Source organism: Centroberyx affinis, unplaced genomic scaffold, assembly GCF_046629955.1.
Source record: "Centroberyx affinis isolate AG114_WGS23_722 - 3 ecotype Tasmania unplaced genomic scaffold, CSIRO-AGI_Caff_v1 ptg002031l_1, whole genome shotgun sequence".
In the NCBI taxonomy this organism is placed as follows: Eukaryota; Metazoa; Chordata; class Actinopteri; order Beryciformes; family Berycidae; genus Centroberyx; species Centroberyx affinis.
Genome location: NW_027280368.1, coordinates 144,402 through 166,473, shown reverse-complemented (window position 1 = coordinate 166,473; position 22,072 = coordinate 144,402). Strand labels below are relative to the sequence as shown.

General features: G+C 40.6%; 1 protein-coding gene across 1 annotated transcript in view; it reads right to left on the bottom strand.

The window, feature by feature from the left end:
* Nucleotides 1-911: 911 nt before the first annotated feature.
* The window catches only part of LOC139654067 (sickle tail protein homolog), a gene marked incomplete at its 3' end in the record, with an annotated part of 53,097 nt that continues 31,936 nt past the window's right edge, over nucleotides 912-22,072 (bottom strand). Inside the window, exons 2-5 of the mRNA XM_071531090.1 lie at nucleotides 20,315-20,663; nucleotides 5,088-5,278; nucleotides 3,322-3,520; nucleotides 912-1,005 (exon numbers count right to left, since the gene is read on the bottom strand). Of these exons, the coding sequence (XP_071387191.1) occupies nucleotides 912-1,005; nucleotides 3,322-3,520; nucleotides 5,088-5,278; nucleotides 20,315-20,663 (833 nt within the window). The remainder of the gene's footprint in view (nucleotides 1,006-3,321; nucleotides 3,521-5,087; nucleotides 5,279-20,314; nucleotides 20,664-22,072) is intronic.

Genomic DNA, 22,072 nt, shown 5'->3' with positions numbered 1-22,072 from the left:
TGAATGAATGAGATAATTATCTCACAATTCTGAGAAAAATTTTCATGGGAAAAAAAATTCTGCTCTGTTTCTCTGAATTAACGAGATAATTATCTCAGAATTCCGAGAAAAGTTTGCATGGGAAAAAAAAAATTCTGCTCTGTTTTTCTGAATTAACGAGATATCTCAAAATCCCAAGAGAAGCTCTCATTCCTACTTGAGAGCTCGATTTCATGGAAGCAAACATGTCCCGCCTGTTTAGTTTAATCCAGTTTTATTTTGCTTTTGGTATGAAACATTGGGAGATACTCGTGTCTTTAAGTAATACAGATGGTATTGTTATTAGTTTGTCGACTTTGCGCAGGCACCTCAGGGCTTTGCGGTTGTTCAGACTATTCCATGAAAACTTTTCTCAGAATTCTGAGATAATTATCTTGTTGATTCAGAAAAACAGGGCAGCATTTTTTTTTTTTTCATGAAAATTCTTCTCAGAATTCTGAGATAATTATCTTGTTAATTCAGAAAAACAGGGCACTTTTCTCAAGTGAATGCATTATGCTTCCGTAGATATGTGATGTGGGATTCTTTCTTTATGTTTATTTCTGAGCCACAAATCTTTCTAGCGATGGCATTGGCTTGCTAGAATGTAAACAACAATGTAAAAACTAGAAGGGCACTCGGAGAGCGCAGACCTCCGCCAAGGTTCGTGCTGTTATTGCTTGTTCATGAGTCGGATCCGGATCCGCTCCAAAATTTAATGGGTTCTTCCTTGGCCCATGCTACACCCTTCCACCAAGTTTCATGAAAATCGTAGTTTTTCCGTAATCCTGCTAATAGACAAACAAACAGACAAACAAACAAACAAACAAACAAACGGCACCGAAAACATAACCTCCTTGGTGGAGGTAATGAGAGCGTATGAGGCGACTCACCCTTCCCTCTGTGTTGGCTGACCGGGAGTGGCGGTTGAAAACATGCGCCGGGTCTTTATGGTAAACCTTCAGACAAGAGTGGGAGGTGATGTTTCTAGAAGAAGAAGAAAAACACACACACACAACACTAATAGTTTAATATTTACTGCTAGTTTAATATCTAAAAGAAGTGAATTAGAGGTTACAATGTTTTTGAGGGCCAATATCATTATTTTTGGATTGAAACTGCCATTATTTTGTGCTGCTGATATTCAGTATCTATTTGCATGCCAAAATAGTTCAGAAAAATTCCAAGTATTGACTGTTTCCCCCAGATTTTTTTTTTTTTATCAGGGTGGTAAAGCCTCTGAAACAGCTTTTAGTCTATCACCTCATTCTCTTTTATTCCTCTCATTGTTATATATTGTCATATATATGGATATTTTTTTTTTCGAATTTTCATAATTCTCCATCATTTTCACAATGCACAAATCTTTGACTGTGCTGAAATTGTCAGTTGTGTGTGTTGACAGCACTCTCATTAATACTTTTATGAACTAAACTTTTATTGAAGGATTCAGATTCAGTTTTGAGTAGTGCGTTGTTTCCTGATTCATGTAAAATTGTTCAAATCAGTCAAGTAATAATAAGATGAATCTGATACATATAAGGCCAAGCAGCCACTAATAATGTTAATAATAACTTAATAGTTGTTGTCCCACTATATGGGTTGAAAAGACAATAAAACTTGTTAGTGTAATAAATTCCCAGATAATATAATAAGGGGTTTGACTATTTTTAACTGATGATGTAATAATAATATGGACATTTTTAGGATTTTTTTACATTATTAGTCAAAAATGTCCTTATTCCAAAGGTCTAAAACTGTCTCTCACAAGGACACACACACACACACACACACACACAAACACCAATCAACTAACGCAAAACACACCATCCTCTCCCAGACAATTCCGAACATGCCTCCCCCTAACCAACCACAAACATACACTACATACCACACACACACACACACACACACACACACACACTGTCAGACAGGGGCCTCCTCCCTTGTTGGGCTGAACAATAGCAGATTTAACGGCTGCATAAAGGCAGTGAATGAGCAGGAGGCAGAAGACAGACACTCAAGACACACTTCACTGACACTCAACTGGCCGTGTGTGTGTGTGTGTGTGTGTGTGTGTGTGTGTGTGTGTGTGAGTGACAGCCCACGGTACAGAGTGTGACACCGCCTCCGGGCCGCTGTCGAGGCCGGGCCACATTAAGAATTTGGACCGAAGCATATAGTTTGTGCTTTTTTAGATTGGGACGTGGCCTTGTTGCCCCAACCTTTTAACCCTGCCACAGCCTGTTCCACTATCTGCCCACACTCACTGTCTCATTTCATTTTTTCCATTTTTGTGCTTTTACATTTTGCTCGTTATTTAATGGTTTAAATTGCTGTTTTTAGATTTACGATGTGCAAAGTCATTCTAGAGAAAATATGGAGAAAACTCTTTCTATGTCTACTATATAAAGATAACTTTGAATGAATTCTAAGTAGAAGCGGTTTATGAATGTTTGTGACTTGCAAATTGATAGATAACTAGTCATAAACAAGACACGTGTTTTTGCTCTAATTGGCAGACTGTTTTTTAAACATGATTTTTTTATGATGATTAGAGCAGTGATTCTCAACCTTTTTCATATCAAGGACCCCTAATTTAGTCCACATTAGGGCCATGGACCCCCATTTGATGAGATTTTGTCTCTTGGACCAAATCTGAGAATATTTTTATTGTTAGATATGGTTTTGTCCAGAATCCCATGACTATCTGTATTGTAGGTAGAGAGATAACAGAGGAACTATGATCAAAACAGTCATTCTTCTACATTGTCCAATTTTGTTAACTTCTTGTAAATGAAATAATGCTGAAGTTTAACAATTCATCAATTTGCTGGGGACCCCCTGGAACCCCCCCCAAGGACCCCTGGTGGTCCCCGGACCCCACGTTGAGAACCACTGGATTAGAGCATTCCATAATTTCAGGCTATCTACAGCCAAATTTAAGACTTTTTACCACTTTTTTAATGCTACCTGGAATCAAATTTAAGACGAATTTAAAAACCGAAATAAAGAAAGAAACATCAGTTTCTGATTGAACATAGCTAATGAAAATTCTGAAACATTAGGGCAGTTCTGGGCAGAATAGCGAAAAGAAAAAGGACACCAGGAAATTAAATGTTTAGAGACATGATGTCCAACATGTTCGGCATATTGTATTAATCCTGTCCTGTATTAATGCATTAATGAGGAGTGGGCATGCATGTGGGCGCTGGTCCTGTTCACATCTTTCGGTGAAACGACACAATTCAAGGTATTTCTCTTATTTCATCTGTTTTACTTTCCAACTTTGCCTTTTCACACCTGATGTCCTCCAGGTCGTAGTAGACGTTGCGGCTGGTGTCTTTGATGTAGATGGCCACGCTGGGCGACTGCAGCATCTTCATGGAGAGCTGGTGGGGGAAGGCGGTGACGAACAGGGCCCTCAGAGCCTCCTGGCCCGTGATCTCAGCGGGCATCCGGACCTGCTTGGTCTCGTCACCATACTGCAGGTACAGCACTCCTGGTGGAGGACAGGGAGGCATCAGCCACCTTAGTCTTTATGTGATGACAACACAGACACCAAAATCGGTGTCTTTGTGCCCCCAGCATCCTTGGCCCCAGTGCTCCATGCTAACACTTTACCATACGCTATGTTGAGTGACAGTAGGCTCCATGCTAACACTTTATGTTGAATGATAGTATTCTGCATGCTAACACTTTAGCATACACTATGTTGAGTGACAGTATCCTCCATGCTAACACTTTAGCGTACGCTATGTTGAATGATAGTATTCTGCATGCTAACACTTTAGCATACACTATGTTGAGTGACAGTAGGCTGCATGCTAACACTTTAGCATGCAATATGTTGAGTGATATAAGGCTCCATGCTAACACTTTAGCATATACTATGTTGAATGACAGTAGGCTGCATGCTAACACTTTAGCATACACTATGTTGAGTGATATAAGGCTCCATGCTAACACTTTAGCATACACTATGTTGAGTGATACAAGGCTCCATGCTAACACTTTAGCATACACTATGTTGAGTGATAGTATTCTCCATTCTAACACTTTAGCATACACTACGTTGAATGATAGTAGGCTCCATGCTAACACTTTAGCATACACTATGTTGAGTGATATAAGGCTCCATGCTAACACTTAAGCATACACTATGTTGAGTGATAGTAGGCTGGTATTATCTCAAAAGTGAGAAAATGAGAACTTGTAGCAGCTCTAAAGCTCAATGGTAAAGTCATGTTAAATGACATGCAGTCTGGCAGTACTGTGTAGGAAATTACAGGACATTTGATATGAAAATAAGGTGCTGTTCTGAACTAGCAGGACTACTTTTCCTCTTTGCATTGGCAGTGGGTGACTGGAGACTGTGTACAGCAAAAGATGAATTTGTGGTCGCTCACCTGACACAGTTCCAAAAATAAACCTGGCTAGAGTGAAGGATATCTCATTTTTAAAATGTATGAATCTGCAGACCATAATCTAAAAACCCCCAAAAAACAACTTTTTTTTTATTAGTAAACGGTCAGGTATATAATATAGATGGGACAAAAAGAATGAGATGATGGGTGTCTAATACCCAGTTGCATGTCTTGGATGGAGGTGGTGTGTGTGTTTGTGTGTACCCTTGCGTATGGGTGTGTGTGTGTGTTTGCGTGAGCGTAAATGGGTATAAGTGGGATTTCCGTCATAATCCTATTGATAGCTTATGTCTATGTCTGCAGGTTACAGCAATGTGCTTTTGAAGCTCCTTTGTAAGATCCTGTTGCATGGTATGCATATGTAAACACTGATTATCTGAAGTAGGGCTTAAGAGGAACAAATGTGTATTCTAATGCTTTGGAACGTAACATGTCCAGCTCTTCAACTGTAAGTCTATATAAAGCCAATGTTGCAGCTACACTACATGTGTCTAACTCCTGGATCTCCATTGATTTTACAGCTCTTTGTCTGATGCTAGGTAGCTGGTGCAGGTACTAGTTTTCTAGGATTATAGCACTAATCCAACTCCATATATCCTTGCCTTTGGATTCGTGTGAGTGTGTGTGTGTGAGTCTACCTACCGAGTCGATCTCTCGTCTGGCTGCTAGACCGGGCCACGGGCAGACTCGCTCGGGCTTTACAGCCCCTGGTAAAGGGGGCCGTAGGGGGTGGCGCCTCTCCCTCGGACATGGCCTCCGCAGCCGGGGGGTCCGGCTGCTCCGCCAGGCCCAGGACGCCTGCGCCGGGAGGGGGGCTCGGAGAGGGCCGGGCGCTCCTCACCTGGATGGAAAATGAGTAGGGTCTATGAAAACGTGATTATGTGGGATTCTTGTCCCGTGAATTTGAATGGATATCATTTGGTTATCAATCGCACAATATCTCAGATGTGATGTTGATGAAACTCAGGAGAACGACGCGTCTCACCACTGTGTTCTGGCGTTTTCAAAAGTGCACCTACTGGCTTCCGATTGGCCCAGAATGAGATGACATCACTCCTGAGGGATGACATGTCTACTGTTGCCTAGTTATGTATCGCAACCGCTAACAGCGATGTTTCATCTATACGGAAATGAATTCCAGCGGCCAGGCCGGAGCTTTAAAAACATGGAACTGGAACTTGAACATGATGAGATCAGATTAGGCCCTCACATGAGGAGCTTTACAAGGGCAAACATCCAGATCTTGGCCTGTCGCTCGGAGACGGGAACATTTTCGGAGGTGCTCGTTCCACAGCTCGCAGGCATCGACAATGACAACGAGTTCACAAAAAAGGCCACGAAGGCTCAGCGTTTCTCATATTTGTGACAGTCCACTACAATGTCAGACTCAGTCACTTTAAATAGATTTTCCCAGACTGACACAATAACACAGCAGCAGTGCTTCGCCCATCGGCCTGCCACCACCACTGCTGAAAGCTGTCATATGGACAGGAATGTAACAAGGCATTTTGCATGGTTGTTGTCAAATATGACTTACCACATACACGTTCATATACAGTACTGTGCAAAAGTCAGAGACTACCCTTTTGTTTATTTAATTTACAGTCAGTCGACCATGTGGTATGTATTATTTATTTTTTGGTGTCAAACAATAACGCAGGAAACATATATTTAACAGAAAATTACACAAAAGCCTCCAACACTACACATAATATCAAATCTATCAGTATTTAATTTGTCCACGCTTTACTTTTGTGCACCCTACTGCCACTTTAACGCTTCACAAACACACCTTAGCTCAGTGGTTCTCAACGTGGGGTCCGAGGACCACCGGGGGTCCTTCAGTGGGTTCCAGGGGGGGCCCAGCAAACTGACCTATTGTTAAACTTCTGCATTATTTAATTTACAAGAAGTTAACACAATTAGAGATTGTAGAAGAATGATTGTTTTGATCATAGTTTCTCTGTTATCTCTCTACCTACAGTACAGATAGTCATGGAGTTCTGGACAAAATCATATCTAACAATAAAAATATTCTCAGATTTGGGTTCGAGAGACAAAATCTCATCAAATGGGGGTCTGTGGCGCTAATGTGGACTAAATTAAGGGTCCTTGATATGAAAATGGTTGAGAATCACTGGCTTAGCTGCCTGGCACATTTCTTTCTCATGTGCATCTAAAATGGCTAAAGGCAATATGTCTGATGAGATTAGATATAAGACAATATACACTTGCATAAGGAAGGTGAAAATCAAGTCAAGGAAAAGTCAAGTCAAGGAAAATAAGTGAAAATTATTGCTAGATATTGAGAAAATGGAACTCCTAAAAACCATCAGATCATCATCAGATAGACAGCACTTAAAGCTTTCATCTTTGAGAGATAGGAAAAAATCAAGCTCCATTCTTGCTTCAGATCTGAAAAAGTCTCCCAAAAAGAATGGAAGCTGTAATAAAGGCAAAGGGTGGACACACTAAATACTGAAAATACTGAATTATATTATATTTAGCTGTTGTAGTTGTGTCCTATGTTTCCTGCATTTTTTTCTGACACTGAAAAAGAAATAACTTGCACTTAATGGCCGCTTTGACTGGAAATTAAATAAACAAATCATATATAAATCAATATATGCAATCCATACTGTGTAAAAAATAACCAGAAACTTAACATTGAAGCTAACATTGTACAATATAAACCAGTGAAAACGACCTTAGTGCCACTTTCACTGTAATGATAACCAAAATGTCACAACTGCTTCGATACTATTGAAGATTGACTCAATCCAATGTCCTCTGCAAGCTGAAATTCCATTTCAACGTCACCTCTGAAAAGTTCAATGTGGCACGTGGACTGGAATAGTTAACAGAAGAAGAAGGAGGAGGAGGACTGGAACAGAGGCAAAGATCATCTTCCCCGAACAGAAAATTCACCACTCTCAGAATCACAATTTGAGCAGTGGAATTCAGTCTAATGCAAACGTATCCTCACTTGCCAGGCTGTGAAGGAATAAGAGAGAAGGACTAGAAGAGATGGTTGTGAAAATAACAGCCAGACTCCCTCACCAGGCCTGTGCCAAACATGCCGTCACCTGTGTGTTAAGCCCTGTAGTAGCCGACACTGACACAGTGTTGTTAAATTGTGCGGATCATAATGTCTGAAAATGATTGCATCATCACCTTGGCTGACCACACACACACACAAACACACTCAGAGAGGCCCTTACACACACACACACACACACACACACACGTTTAGCTTCACATCAGATCATAATGTTCACCCTTCCTGCTGACAGAGCTGTCAAACAAAACACACTCGCATACACACGCATGAGCAAACACACACACACACACACACCCAGAGCATGCGGGCCAACATTAGACACTCATGCCAGCTTACACACATGCACTTAGCTGTCCACAGTAGCACCCATTTGCAATCTGCTTCTGTAACAACTGCCAACACATTTTGACATCAACTACAGGACAGCTGTCAAATGAGATTTTACAAATAACCCTGACAAAACGCAGCCGTTGTGTTTTGGCTTAGAGCTGCATGTTTTGTTCACAAAGTAACTGTGTGTGTGTGTGTGTGTGTGTGTGTGTTTTCCTTTAACAACCGACTGTCCTCACAAGTAGGGCTGGGCGATATGGACCAAAAATCATATCTCGGTATTTTTAGGCTGAATGGCGATACACGATATATATCTCAGTATTTTCTACAAAGTGGGCTCAGTTGTAAGTAGGGCTGGGCGATATGGACAAAATCAAATATCACAATATTTTTGACCAAATACCTCGATATGATGAGGTGATGAGAACATACTGTACAGACAGTAGGCTAACACTTTAGCATACACTATGTTGAGTGACAGTAGGCTCCAGGCTAACTGTTTAACATACTCGACAGTATTTTGAGTGGTAGTAGACCCCATGCTAACATTTCAACATACACTACAGCAGTGATTCTCAACCTTTTTCATATAAAGGACCCCTAATTTAGTCCACATTAGGGCCACGGACCCCCATTTGATGAGATTTTGTTTCTTGAACCCAAATCTGCGAATATTTTTATTGTTCGATATGATTTTGTCCAGAATTCCATGACTATCTGTATTGTAGGTAGAGAGATAACAGTGAAATTATGATCAAAATAGTCTTTTCTTCTACATTCTCGAATTGTGTTAACTTCTTGTAGATAAAATAATGCTGAAGTTTAACAATTCATCACTTTTCTGGGGACCCCCTGGAACCCTCTCAAGGACCCCTGGTGGTCCCCGGGCCCCACGTTGAGAACCACTGCACTACAGCATGTTGAGTGATAGTAGGCCACTAGCATTGCCTCTTAAGTAAGAAACTGAGAACCTATAGCATTTCTATTTCTATGCTGTTTGGAGTAACTCTAAAGAAAGCCTCCATTCACTCCAGCTGTGTTGGAGAAGGCTGGAATGAAGCTGCACCAGCTAGTGTGACCTACAAACTTCACCAGTGTTTCAACTGACATGGGTGTGAGTAAATAATGACAACATTTTCATTTTTGGGTGAACTATTTCTTTAAAGGATAAGGCTGTTTTTTTTAATGCATTGCTTACCGTCAACAAATCCTATGAAAATAACAAAATCAACAATGCGTTTGCTCTACTCCCGTTACTTTCTGACTTCCCACATACCGTTTTTAGCCTTCAACCCGGAAGCCATTGGCTCCAATTGTAAGTTAAAAACCTTGAAATACAGCTCACAAAGACATAGTTTACATTTTAAAAATCGCTAACTGTTACCATGAAAAGTCAGGCTGTTGTACTTATTACCAAATCAAATTCAAATGGGATCAAATTCTTTGTTACGCCGGGGACTATTTTCTGTGCTACGGAACTACTTTCCTGAGATCGCAAACGTGTTTACGGTCGGCTTATTAAGTTGTTTGAGGAAAAAGTATCCTTTAAGGTTAGTTTAGGACTTGGGTTTAAGGTTAAGGTTCATTAGGATTAGGTTTTGGTGTGTGTGTCTGAGTTGATCAGAGGTGACTGGGATGATGTGGCCCTGCCATGCGACGTGGTCCTGGATGCAGACAGCCTCATCGATGCATGGCGACTTATTTGATGTTTGCAACCTGACACATGCACAAATGCATGCACATACCCACACACACATATACACTAAGACTCGTATGCCTGCACAGACACACACACGTGCACATATAAACACTGAGTCACTGCATTTTAATGACAAGGTAGGCCGTTCCCGAGCTGCTCCCTGACACACTCGGCTGAATCATGCCCTATGGCTAGTAACCCACAGATCCACATTAGTCTCCGCTAGGCCGGGCTAGGCCAGCTTTCACTCTCATCACACTGAACACTTGATTTGTTTTGCTGAGCCTTAGTCGATGGCATATGTTCTATAAATACACTACGGTTCGACTGATATGGGTTTTTGAAGGCTATAAACGATACTTTTGGATTGAAACTACCGGTAGCCGATATTCAGTATCTTTAAATTTGAGAAATTGAGTGTTTCCCGCCAGAATGTTATTGATTGTCAGGGTGGAAAAGCCTCTGAAACAGTGTTTAGACCATCATGGGACACCAAAACTCTCCATTGAAACCCTTCTTTTAGGGTTAGCAGCTCTTTAAAGCAGGGTGACCCCCCCCTACAAGTTGGGAATAATGGAGAAAACAGCAATCAAGTCGTCAATTATAGTAAGTTAATGGTAAAAATGAACACTGACAGATGTATAGTGCATAATATACAGCAGAAATAGCACACACAAGTATCAGCTAAAATTTCACACAATCTCTATTCATTTTTTTTCAATGAGAGGGAGATTTTGCTTGAGTGCAGCCACTGTCTAGCCAGCCACCCTAAGTCAACACACAGACTTGTCAGAACGTGTCGAATTATCTACCAAAACGCATAAGAAAAGCACCGGGCCTCAAAGCTCAGTGTAGTATCTCTTATCCAAAATCAGAAGATGTATCTGAAAGAGGGTCGACTGATCAAAAACACTCTCAATCCATTTCTCCACCTTCATTTTCCAGCATCTCTCTGAGCCTTACCAAGAACAGGCCGTTTCTGTCGCCGTGTCTTTAAGGCTCATTAATATTAACGACCCCTCTGTTCCGATCGGCTAGCCGTTTCCAGAGTGAAACGTGAGACGCCGCGGCCAGGCAGCTACAGGTAGGGAAAACTCTCCAGTAATAAACAATGATAACCGCTCAACCGCTTTGAAAAAAACACTTTGTTAGTCTATTATTTCTTACAAAAATGATAATGAGCGAACCTTTGTGACACCACAAAGTTACGGAAGTCCAAACGGCTCGTTTAGAGGCTCGCTTTTCTAATATGGGCTGTGTGGATTTAGTTGGCGACCGTGCGTTTTGATACTTTCACCAGGTTTAGATAGACCATCCAACTCCTTTATCATCACAGAGGCAAGGGGAATCCTGTTTTACATCATATGGGACCTTTAATAATAGGCCCAATATCGGCCTACTTGGCTCAAAGAGGAACCTCTCCTTGACGTTACAAGCCAGAAACGACATGGCTGACATGAGGCAAGACACTCGTGGATCGCCTGCAGCACTTGTTAGAGCTAAACACGTGACGAATGCACACAACTTGTTCCCTGACTTCAAAAGACCGCATGGAGTGTTGAGGCTGGCTAATTACAGAGCTGAGGTTGAGTTGACAAGCTGACTGGCTGTCAAATTGCCTGCAATCTGACCAAGGAGCTGATGATGGTTTTTAGTGCCGTCACACGTAGCAGAAGGTGGAGCCGCAAAACACGAGTCACTCAGTGAGTTCATCAGTTTTGGTGGTTAGATATGTGTGTTCCCAAGCCAACATTTTGAGGTACATTAACCAACAGTAGTTTCTTTTTCTACTCAGTGGCTTTGTTTTACCCATTTGTACTTTGTAATGTTGTCTGCGTAGATTCCCCTTAAAATAATACAGTCTTCATGTGTTTGTTGAATGTATAGGTTCAAAATCCTTGGATTTTCCGTTGATGTAGTTTGAGTTTCTGTAGGTGGCTACTAGGGCTGAACAATTAATCAAAATTTTATCGAAATCGCAATATGGCCTACTGCAATTTTCAAATCGCAGGAGGCGCAATATTTGTTCAAGGCGAAATGTGTGTCAAAACACCATTTTAAATTAAATGCTGTGCTTCAGAGATGTCCTGGCCTACACATCATATTCTACAGACTTAAGAAAACATCTTTGTTTGGTACAGATCCCCGCAAAAATCACACCATAATCATTTTAATACGTTTTTCAATGAAAATGAGAATAATGATGTAAAAATTATCATTCCCTCTAATATCGCAACTCATATCGCAATTGCAATATCAGTCAAAATGATCACAATTAGATATTTTTTCAAAATCGTTCAGCCCTACTGTGTGGCAGGGGATTTTTCCCAGGAAAGACCGACCAGACACCAGGTGTTTAGAACAGCAAATGGAAAAGCTTTATGAACTGGATATAGGTTGAATCACTACTGTATTATACCAATTGGTGATAGACAATAGCATAACAGAACAAATAGGTCTATTTGTTGAAATAGGACAGAATGTATTACCTCTAGCCTACCTGCAGAAGTAAAAAAGATGCAACATGCACGTATATAAACACATTAGCTAGCACAATACTATTTTTCAATGCATCCATTAGGCCCGATCAGTGGTGGAAAGTAACTAGGTACATTTACTCAAGTACTGTACTTAAGTACAATTTAGAGGTAGGCTACTTGTACTTTACTTGAGTATTTCCATTTCATGCTACTTTATACTTCCACTCCACTACATTTCAGAGGGAAATATTGTACTTTCTACTCCACTACATTTATCTGACAGCTTTAGTTACTAGTTACTTTGCAGTTTTAGATTATTAATACAAATTATAAATCAACTAATAAATTATGATATATTTTTATAGGTTAAGCTACCCAGCAGTATATAAAGTAATTAAAATTAGCTCCACCTTTACCAGCTGCAACATTAAAGTGATGAACACATTAATGCATCAATAATTATAGTCCAATAACATGATATATGATTCTGAAATGGGCCATTCTGAATAATGACTACTTTCACTTTTACTACTTTAAGTATATTTTGATGCTAATACTTTTGTACTTTGACTTAAGTAAGATTTTGAATGCAGGACTTTTACTTGTAACAAAGTATTTTTACACTGTGGTATTGCTACTTTTACTTAAGTCAAAGATCTGAATACTTCTTCCACCACTGGGCCCGATGCTTAGCTAGACACACCACCATCCTGTACCATCTCAACGTCTTTTTTAAGATTGCCGCAACATCAAAAAACACTCTGTTGGTAAACACTACTTGGTAGGCAAATAGAACTCTGCCCTGCAGTGGGATACAACCACCGCCAATTTGTCTGTTTCATATTTAAGAAGAGATATTTCACTTAGTTGTAATGTTTCTACTTTAAAGAGTTTGCCCGGTGTGATTTTGCTATAGCTGGGAACAAAAAAGGATTTTTTCTGACTTCATCAATCAGGCAAATATACTTCTTGATCTCAAAACAGAGAAATCAACTTTGGAGTCAAACGATCTTTATTCATGATTGAACATGTGCATTAATTGATGTGCATTTATGTTTTGTGTTTCACTGGGGAGAAATGCCAAAGACATTTTTTAGTCCTGTGCAATGAGACAGAAAACAAGCTTTTAGTATTTCTAATACCTACTAAAACTATGCCATACCAAGGTGAAATTGCTTTATGAGTGTAGAATTAGCCAGTTAAAGTCACTCCTATCTGGAAACGCAGTTCTTTTATTTGAGATATGAGGGCAACTGTCATAGTGTGGAAAAAAGTTTCTGTTTTGTCCTGCTGCTATACTGAAAACAACTTGTTAGTATTCTTTACAGAAACCAATGGGCTCTACTGGCAATACGTGGTATTTTAAATCAACAATGTAAACAACATAAAAGGTTTTACCATTTATTTACTCGAAGTGAGTATTAAAAAAATATCCAAGTGCCTGCTGAAGAAAAATGAGAAAAACTCAACATGTCAGTATCTCACCGATAGATCTCACACAATGCTGCGTTTTACGTTTCCAGTTCGTTTGGAATAAACAGAAGAAGAACTGGGTAGTTAGCATGAGCAGTGATAGCCACCATGGTTGAGCAGACAAAGAAAAGAGAAACTCAAACTGCATCAACAGAAAATCCAAGGAAAAACAGATTACCGCTTTCCTCTTAAATATGTCAAGAGCTTTAGCATTTGCCGCGGCTTGATGAGCATGACTTGGTGTGTGAGTGGAAAAGGTCAGGCTCTAAAGGAAGTGTGAATTCTTCGTATCTAGACTGGAAAGCCGACCTGTGGTTGTGCAACAGATTTGGTTTCAGAGATGCATTACAACATATCAGAGAAAATCCACTTTAAAATGGAATTAATATTCAACGTGAATAGCAGAAGTGAGCCTGACTTTATGGACTCATAGAATGCTTCTTTGAATGTCTGCACCCTATGTCCGAACTTGAACTATTTGACTTTTAACTCGGGTCTGAAAACAACAATGCACACCCAGTCACAGTTTCCTATAGTCATTTCTCACTGAGGCAGACCAAGAAAGCATCACTTGATTAAACAGGAAAGACTGGCTCTTGATAATGTACACAAACTAAACTTTCAAGATAACAAGATCAAGATCAATATTGTAACATTACATTCATTTGCTATTCTAAATAGACTGAGAGCATGCCTAAATGATTTCCTCAATAAAAATCTGCATAAAGTAAAGGATTTCACCATTTTAAAACTGTTCACTACCTTTGGACGGTCTCTCTACCGAGAAAAAAAAGAAATCAGCACAGTACTGATCAGATTAATTTTTCTAAAAGAGTGTGCTTTACAAGATTATCCCATTGGACAACTTAGTTATTAAATGATGATAACATGTATATCAAAATTATCCATGTGTCCCCGCTAGATCATTGGCTTTGGGGCTCCATGCTAACACTTTAGCATACACTATGTTGAATGATAGTAGGCTCCATGCTAACACTTTAGCATACACTATGTTGAATGATAGTAGGCTCCATGCTAACACTTTAGCATACACTACGTTGAATGATAGTAGGCTCTATGCTAACACTTTAGCATACACTATGTTGAATGATAGTAGGCTCTATGCTAACACTTTAACATGCACAATGTTGAATGATAGGCTCTATGCTAACACTTTAGCATGCACAATGTTGGATGATAGTAGGCTCTATGCTAACACTTTAGCATGCACAATGTTGAATGATAGGCTCTATGCTAACACTTTAGCATGCACAATGTTTAGTGATAGTAGACTCCACGCTAACACTGTAGCATACACTATGTTGAGTGATACCAGGCTCCATAAGTCTTTAGCATACACTATGTTGAGTGATATTAGGCCCACTATCACTCAACGTGGGGTCTGGGGACCACCAGGGGTCCTTGAGGGGGTTCCAGGGGGTCCCCAGCAAATTGATGAATTGTTAAACTTCACCATTATTTCATTTACAAGAAGTTAACACAATTAGAGAATGTAGAAGAATGACAGTTTTGATCATAGTTTCACTGTTATCTCTCTACCTACAATACAGATAGTCATGGGATTCTGGACAAAATCATATCTAACAATAAAAATATGCTCAGATTTGGGTTCAAGAGACAAAATCTCATCAAATGGGGGTCCGTGGCCCCAATGTGGACTAAAGTAGGGGTCCATGATATGAAAAAGGTTGAGAATCACTGTACTAAACTGTTAGCATGGAACACCGAAGTCAATGAGCTACCATGGGACAAATGGATGATTTTGGTGTCTGTGTTCACCAGCGGGTATGATTTACCAAAACCTCACCGTATTCCTTTAAAACCTGGCCCAGCACACATGCTGTGAACCAAACCTGGGATAAAGGCAGCCGCAAAAGGCCAGGACTGTATCGGTTTGCTCCAGTAGGCCTTTCTTTGATGTCTAATAGTGGTCAGATGCCAAACTGAGGCCATGCGGGGGCCATTATACGCTCTGTCAGCTTTGGTGCGGTGCCAGGCCTTTGAAATGGACCTGGCACTGGTTTCACTCTCCGCCCCAACACAATACTATTGCATACAGACACTCAGAATGGACAACAGGTGGGTGAAGGGATGAGGTAAAAGAGAGGGAGGGAGAGAGAGAGAGGGAGAGAGACAGACAGAGAGAGAGGGAGGGGAGGGTAAAAACAAAAGTAGAAATTAGAAAGTAAAGTTATCTTCTTGTCCCAGTAGTCAGTAACCTACATTTTGGACTTGCCCGGCACTTCAATTGAATCCTCTCCAAGTCGCACAATAGCTAATGTGATATTCGTGATGTTGTTGTTTTTTTCTATTTAAAAAAAATATTAGAAACATGTTCACCCAGTCTTTTGCCCAGGTGTGGCACATCTGGAACCCATGGGACTCCGTAGGTTGACTTGGTCTACCTCGATGGTAAGACCCTAGCTACGGTAGGCTATGTTCGGTTCTATGGACAGAACGGCACACCAAACTCCATTCAACAATGTAACAATTTAATGTGGTCTTGCTTATCAGCAAAAATATAATATAATATATAATATAACATGTAATACAACACCTCTTCTGTATTTGTAGGGGCCACTTTTCAATTCGGCATACATATAATCCACCAAGCAGCACTATATTTCAATAAAATCTAAATTTTTTACAACTGGTGCACATGCTCGCTACCGCCCACCACGATGTATGCAGAAAAAAGATGGTGGGAGCCAATAATAAAAGTTGTCATTTTATTCAAATAAATGATGTTGATGTATTGTATGCATGCCGAATGGAAGAGTGGCTCCTAAAGATTCGAAAAGTTCCACATTATATTCTACAAGATCGTGCGTTTGCCGATAGGCAAGCAAAATTAAAACTGCCAGATTTTTGAATGGAGTTTGGCGCACCGTTGTCTCCTTGCGAGAGATGACGGCATGTATTGGGGCTGGGTAGACATAACACCCGCTGAACAGTGATGTGTTGACATAGTGGGCTCCTTAAGACAACTGTAGTCCGTTTACACTGGCTCTAAGCAAACGAGGAATTAACAATAGCTTCTTGCGCTTTAACGTTACTTTAGCTAGTTGAAGCTGTGCTAACCACATTTTTCTTTAACACGTTTAAACTTCACTGGTTTAAGAACTACTCGTGTGGCAGACAAACAAAGTTGTGCACACAGTTTCCTTTTAAACAACACCAAAGAAAAGAAAAGAAAATGACAGTGGAACACACTATTAAAGTAGCAGTTTCAATAAGCTTACCGGAGTGAGAAATGCAGTGCGGACGTCGATTCAAATTGGGTGTAAAATCCAATATCAGCGCTTCAAGTTGATTTCAAGTTTCCTCTCTCTCTCTCTCTGTATCTATCTATCTCTCTTAGGATCAGGTGCATTGAAACACAACCCCACCCCTCTCTCTCTCTCTCTCTCTCTCTTTCTCTCTCTCTCTCTCTCTCTCACTCACACACATCAGGTGCACTATTACAACAAAACTCCACCTCAGCAAATAATGCTGGCCTTACCAGTCTAACTAGCAGAACAGTCCAACTTTATGACACTGCAGCAAGTCACTTATTCACAGTGAGTCAGGAGACCCCCCCTCCCCCCCCCCCCCCCAATCATTAAAAGAATATCATGGAAACCAATATATTGTTACAACATCATAAGTGCATTTTATAGACCATTACTGACTTTTTCTAAATGTTACCACTTTATTAAAATAATCAAAGCTTTATCTTTGTCTTCAGGATACACACACATGTGCGTGCAAAGTCAGACACGCAAATACACACACACACACAAACACACACACACACACACACATACACAAACACACACATACACACACACACACACACACACACACACACACACACACACACACACACACACACACACACACACACACACAGAAAAAGGCCATACCCAGTCACTTAAAGACAATAAATGGAGACATTTCAAAATGTCTCATAGGTTATATTTTGCAGAAATTATCTATTAAACATGATACCCACTGTTAAGCCAAAATAGGGAATTGGAAAGATGAAGAAAGCTTTTTCTCTGCCTTATCTTCATTGGAAGAGGAAAGAAGATCAGGTGGACAATTGTACTGTATCTGGGTTCATCCATCTTGTTACTTTTCCTCATTATAATAATAATAAACTTTATTTATGTAGCACTTTTCAAAACTAAGTTACAAAGTGCTTCACATCAGAAAAACATCTACTTTGTCTTCACCACTAGAGGGCGAAGGCTGGGAAAATCCAACTTCTGACAGAGTTGTTCATTCAGGTAGTGCACAAATTTGCTCTGGAAGCTGTCGTTATCACATCTGTGTTATCAAATGATGATTCGACAACTTCCAAACTCAATGTGAGAAAAGCGGCTTCAGAGGTTGGAGCTCAGATGTCTGTCGCAGCAAATTCATGGAGCCGTTTTTCCACAGCTTCCCAGCTTCCACAGCTTCCCATCTTGCCACCACAACTTTAACTGCAAAAGAGGATTACTCACCTTCTAAAGCTGGTGAGCTGGCCTCAGATAGGCTCAGATAGCAGAGCCACACTCTACTGCCAAGTTCCCCTATTATGTTCCAGTGGATCCCTTTGCCACCACAAGTTTGGAAGTACAAGTGGTTTCCACAGCTACACAGTGAGTCAACCAAAAAGCTTTCTCTATCAAACCATCATCTCATTACATTTACCATTTACCACAACAGTGTGAATTGGTCTTAATGGCTTGCAGGTTTCCACAGCAGACCATGTCTCCATTTAATAAATTCCCACCTCTAATCCTGTTGCCATTATGTATGAAAGGGCATTTTACATTATGCAAACCAAGGTTATTATCGTTAACGAAAACTAACAAAATAACGAAAACTAGGTATGAAAAAAGATTTTCGTTAACTGAAATAAAAATAAAAATGAGGCTTTACAAAAAAAGATAACTAACTTAAACAGTATTGTGTGTTTATAAAACTAACTAAAATAAACTAAAATTATAGAAAAAATGCCTTTAGTTTTCGTCTTTGTCAATTTATTTCAGACATAAGCCTAATATTTTGAATTTTTTAATCTCGCCCCTGACAAATACCCCATATTACAAAAAAAGACTAAAACTAACACTGAAACTAATAAAAACTAAACTAAAACTAAGCATTTTCAAAAAATAAAAACTAAACTAGCAAACCCGCTTTAAAAACGAATTAAAACTAAACTGAAATTGAAAACAAAAAGTCAAAACGAAATAAAAATAAAAACTAATGAAAAATGCTAAACTATAATAACCTTGATGGTTCTAATTGAACTCAACTCGCAACCAAGCAGGCTGCCAGAGCTTCAGTCAAGGCTGACTACCACAACTTGTTAAATCCTACTGCTGCCACTGTGGTTGTGAAGAAGAATCCCACTTTCTCCAAACTGAGTTGCGAACCACTGTAGTGGTTCTCAGCTATATGCCATCAAACCAAACAATACACTAACTGATTCCACAGATTTGTATAACTTCAATTAGAGAGGGGGAACTAATTGGTTGGAATGAAAACCTGCAGATTCTTGGGCCTCAATGGCAACCACTGACTGAGGTTGCAACCAAGCAGACTAAAGCCATGATCATGTCTGCTTTTTTGAAGACATTTGTTCAAACACACCTTTTTTCAGTTATTTTCAGTGGTTTGTTCACAGCAGGCACGTGTCTCCTCCAAACTATGTGCCTGGGATTTTGGATGGACTTGCTTGTTTGCCGAGTTTGCCGGAGGTTTCTTCTAAGCAGGATGCCAAAGCAGACCAAGAAACTGGTGTGCAACTTCCACCTCTACTAGTCTGGTTCTATCATATCTGTGTTATCAAATGACGGTTCTACAACTTCCTAAGATGATTTCGGCAAACTTTCATGGCTATCGCAGTGATCCAGGATGTTGTCACACCACAACTTCTCAGCTCTACTCCTGTGGACCTTCTGGCCACCCCAACACTGACCACAAAGGAGGATTATTCATTTTCTAAAGTAAGTGTGAGAGATCCGGACACAGCGTACAGTATGTGGCCAAGCAGGCCGTCAAAGTACCCCCAGACTCCATTATCAAACTTCCCATCTGTATTCTGTTGGATCCACTTGACACCATAACTACAGCAAACAGATGCTGATACCAAGCAGATTGCCAGAGCAGAACAGGAGACGACCAGACCACAGCTTCTTACTTCCGTACCTCTAGAACGTTTGGTCTCCATATGTACAAGTGTAAATTTGAACCCATGACATTGTGCTTTAGTTCAGTGGTTCTCAACGTGGGGTCCGGGGAGCACCAGGGGTCCTTGAGGGGGGTTCCAGGGGGTCCCCAGCAAACTGATGAATTGTTAAACTTCAGCATTATTTCATTTACAAGAAGTTAACATGGTTAGAGAATGTAGAAGAATGACTGTTTTGATCATAGTTTTACTGTTATCTCTCTACCTGCAATACAGATAGTCATGGGATTCTGGACAAAATCATATCTAACAATAAAAATATTCTCGGATTTGAGTCGGAGAGACAAAGTCATCTCATCAAATGGGGGTCCGTGGCCCTTATGTGGACTAAATTAGGGGTCCTTGATATGAAAAAGGTTGAGAATCACTGCTTTAGTTCCAAAAGCCACGAGGCCCCTCCATGACTAACTTCTATGGATTTTGGTCTCCAACGTTTTCATAAAGACCCAGAAAACTAGAACATTATAAAACTAGCCCAGATTACTGGACTACTCAGGTCTAAAGATTTCAAGTGTTTTGAACCTGAGCACCCTCAAACCATAGCAGTTAAGTGGGAAACTCAACCCGACACTCGGGGTATACTCCAGGGATCTCACCTGCTCCCTCATGCGTTCCTGGTGCCCCATGATAACCGCGGCATGGTGGGGGTACCGCTGCCTCAGGTGGTCCAGGAACACCTCCTTCTTTCTCTCCACGTCCGAGTGCTGCGTCATCAGGCCGTCCAGCTCGCCGTCCCCGCCGCCGGCGTAGCGTCGGGGCAAAGTGCTGGGCGAGCGCGGGGGCGAGCCGTGGAGACCGAAGTCGGCGTCGGAGAGGAGGCTGCTGTTGGCGGTGTGCTGTTTCTTCTGGAGCAGACGCTCGGCGCTGCTGTCCGCGGCGGCAGGAGAGGAGGAGGAGGAGGAGGAGACTCTGGACGGGGAGTTTCCTGGGTCTGGGTGAGAGGGACGGAGGAGGAGAGGGAGGAGAGGGCGAGAGAAGACAGAGGCAGAGAGGAGAGAAAAAAAAAACAGATATGGAAGGGTGAGATTTATAGCTGTGCAATTTTCGTCGGTGGCCCCAAATGGCAGCAAGAGGACTCTAATACCTAGAAATCATGTGCGATTGCTTTCGACCGAAGGATACCAAAGGGGCAAGAGGGGTAGAACATGAATAAAAACAAAAAGTGGAAGCGTCTTCCTTTGGGATAACTTGATACCTTGTATTTTGGATATTGACGCGTTCATATTTGGCCTCTAAAACTCTGTCAGCAGTCTGCATTGTTTTCCATTTGTCATGTTTGTCTCATGGGTTTAACTTGACCGTTCTACACTGGAATGAGTAATGCTATTGTACTCAGTTTGACCCCACTGTTTATAGTGTGTGTTTGTGTGTGTTTGTGTGTGTATGTCTGTGAGCCCAATCACTTTGCACTGTTACTCTACAATTGTGAAGTAGGGGCTTTTTTCTGCAAGATGAACGCAAATTGCACATAATGGCTGTGATTATGCGTGTGTGTGTATGTGTGTGTGTGAACTCTACGTGTACTCTGCATATATTGGCACATAGAGTACAAACATGGCTATGATTCCTGAGGAAATATACAAATAACAGGATGCATCAGCTATTTCTCAATTCAATAACTGTAGAATATACTTATCATTTTGCTGTGTATTTGTATGAATGTCTATGTGTGTATGCGCCCATGCGTTGATGTGTGTGTGTGTGTGTGTGTGTGTAAGTGTGTGCGCGTCATAAGGGGGGAACAATATGCAGCTCTGCAGATGATGGGAACAACAGATTTAGGCAGGCTAAAAATACAACAAAAACATCCATTCATCCATTCAGCTTCACACAGCACATACACACATACACCCATACACACATGTGGGAAAATATTATCTCTGGTAAGCTACAATATGAGCATGTGATTGTACGATTTTATGTATCATTGTCCAAGGCATCTATAATCCTATTCTATTTATTCACGCGGCGGCCATATTTGATTTATGTATATGTGGGAAACACTGTGTAAGACTGGAGGCAGATGGAAACAGACTCAATGTGTCTTTGGAGAAAAATGTAAAGTGTACATCATAATTAGCTTTGAATATCCTTGAGAAAGCATAACTGGAGACCAAATTATCCAAGAAGGTCTAAATAAAAGGCTAACTAGCTCAGTAGCTGTCAATTAACGCTGATTCTATGCTATTTGGTTAGCATGTTAATGCTAACCAAGCTAAGTAGCAATCAATAGACTCTGATGCTATGCTATGTGGTTAGCAAGCTAGCGTTAACTGTAGATTACACTAAAGAAATCTATAAAAACTGGAAACTGGATTTAAGACTATCTTAACTCAAATT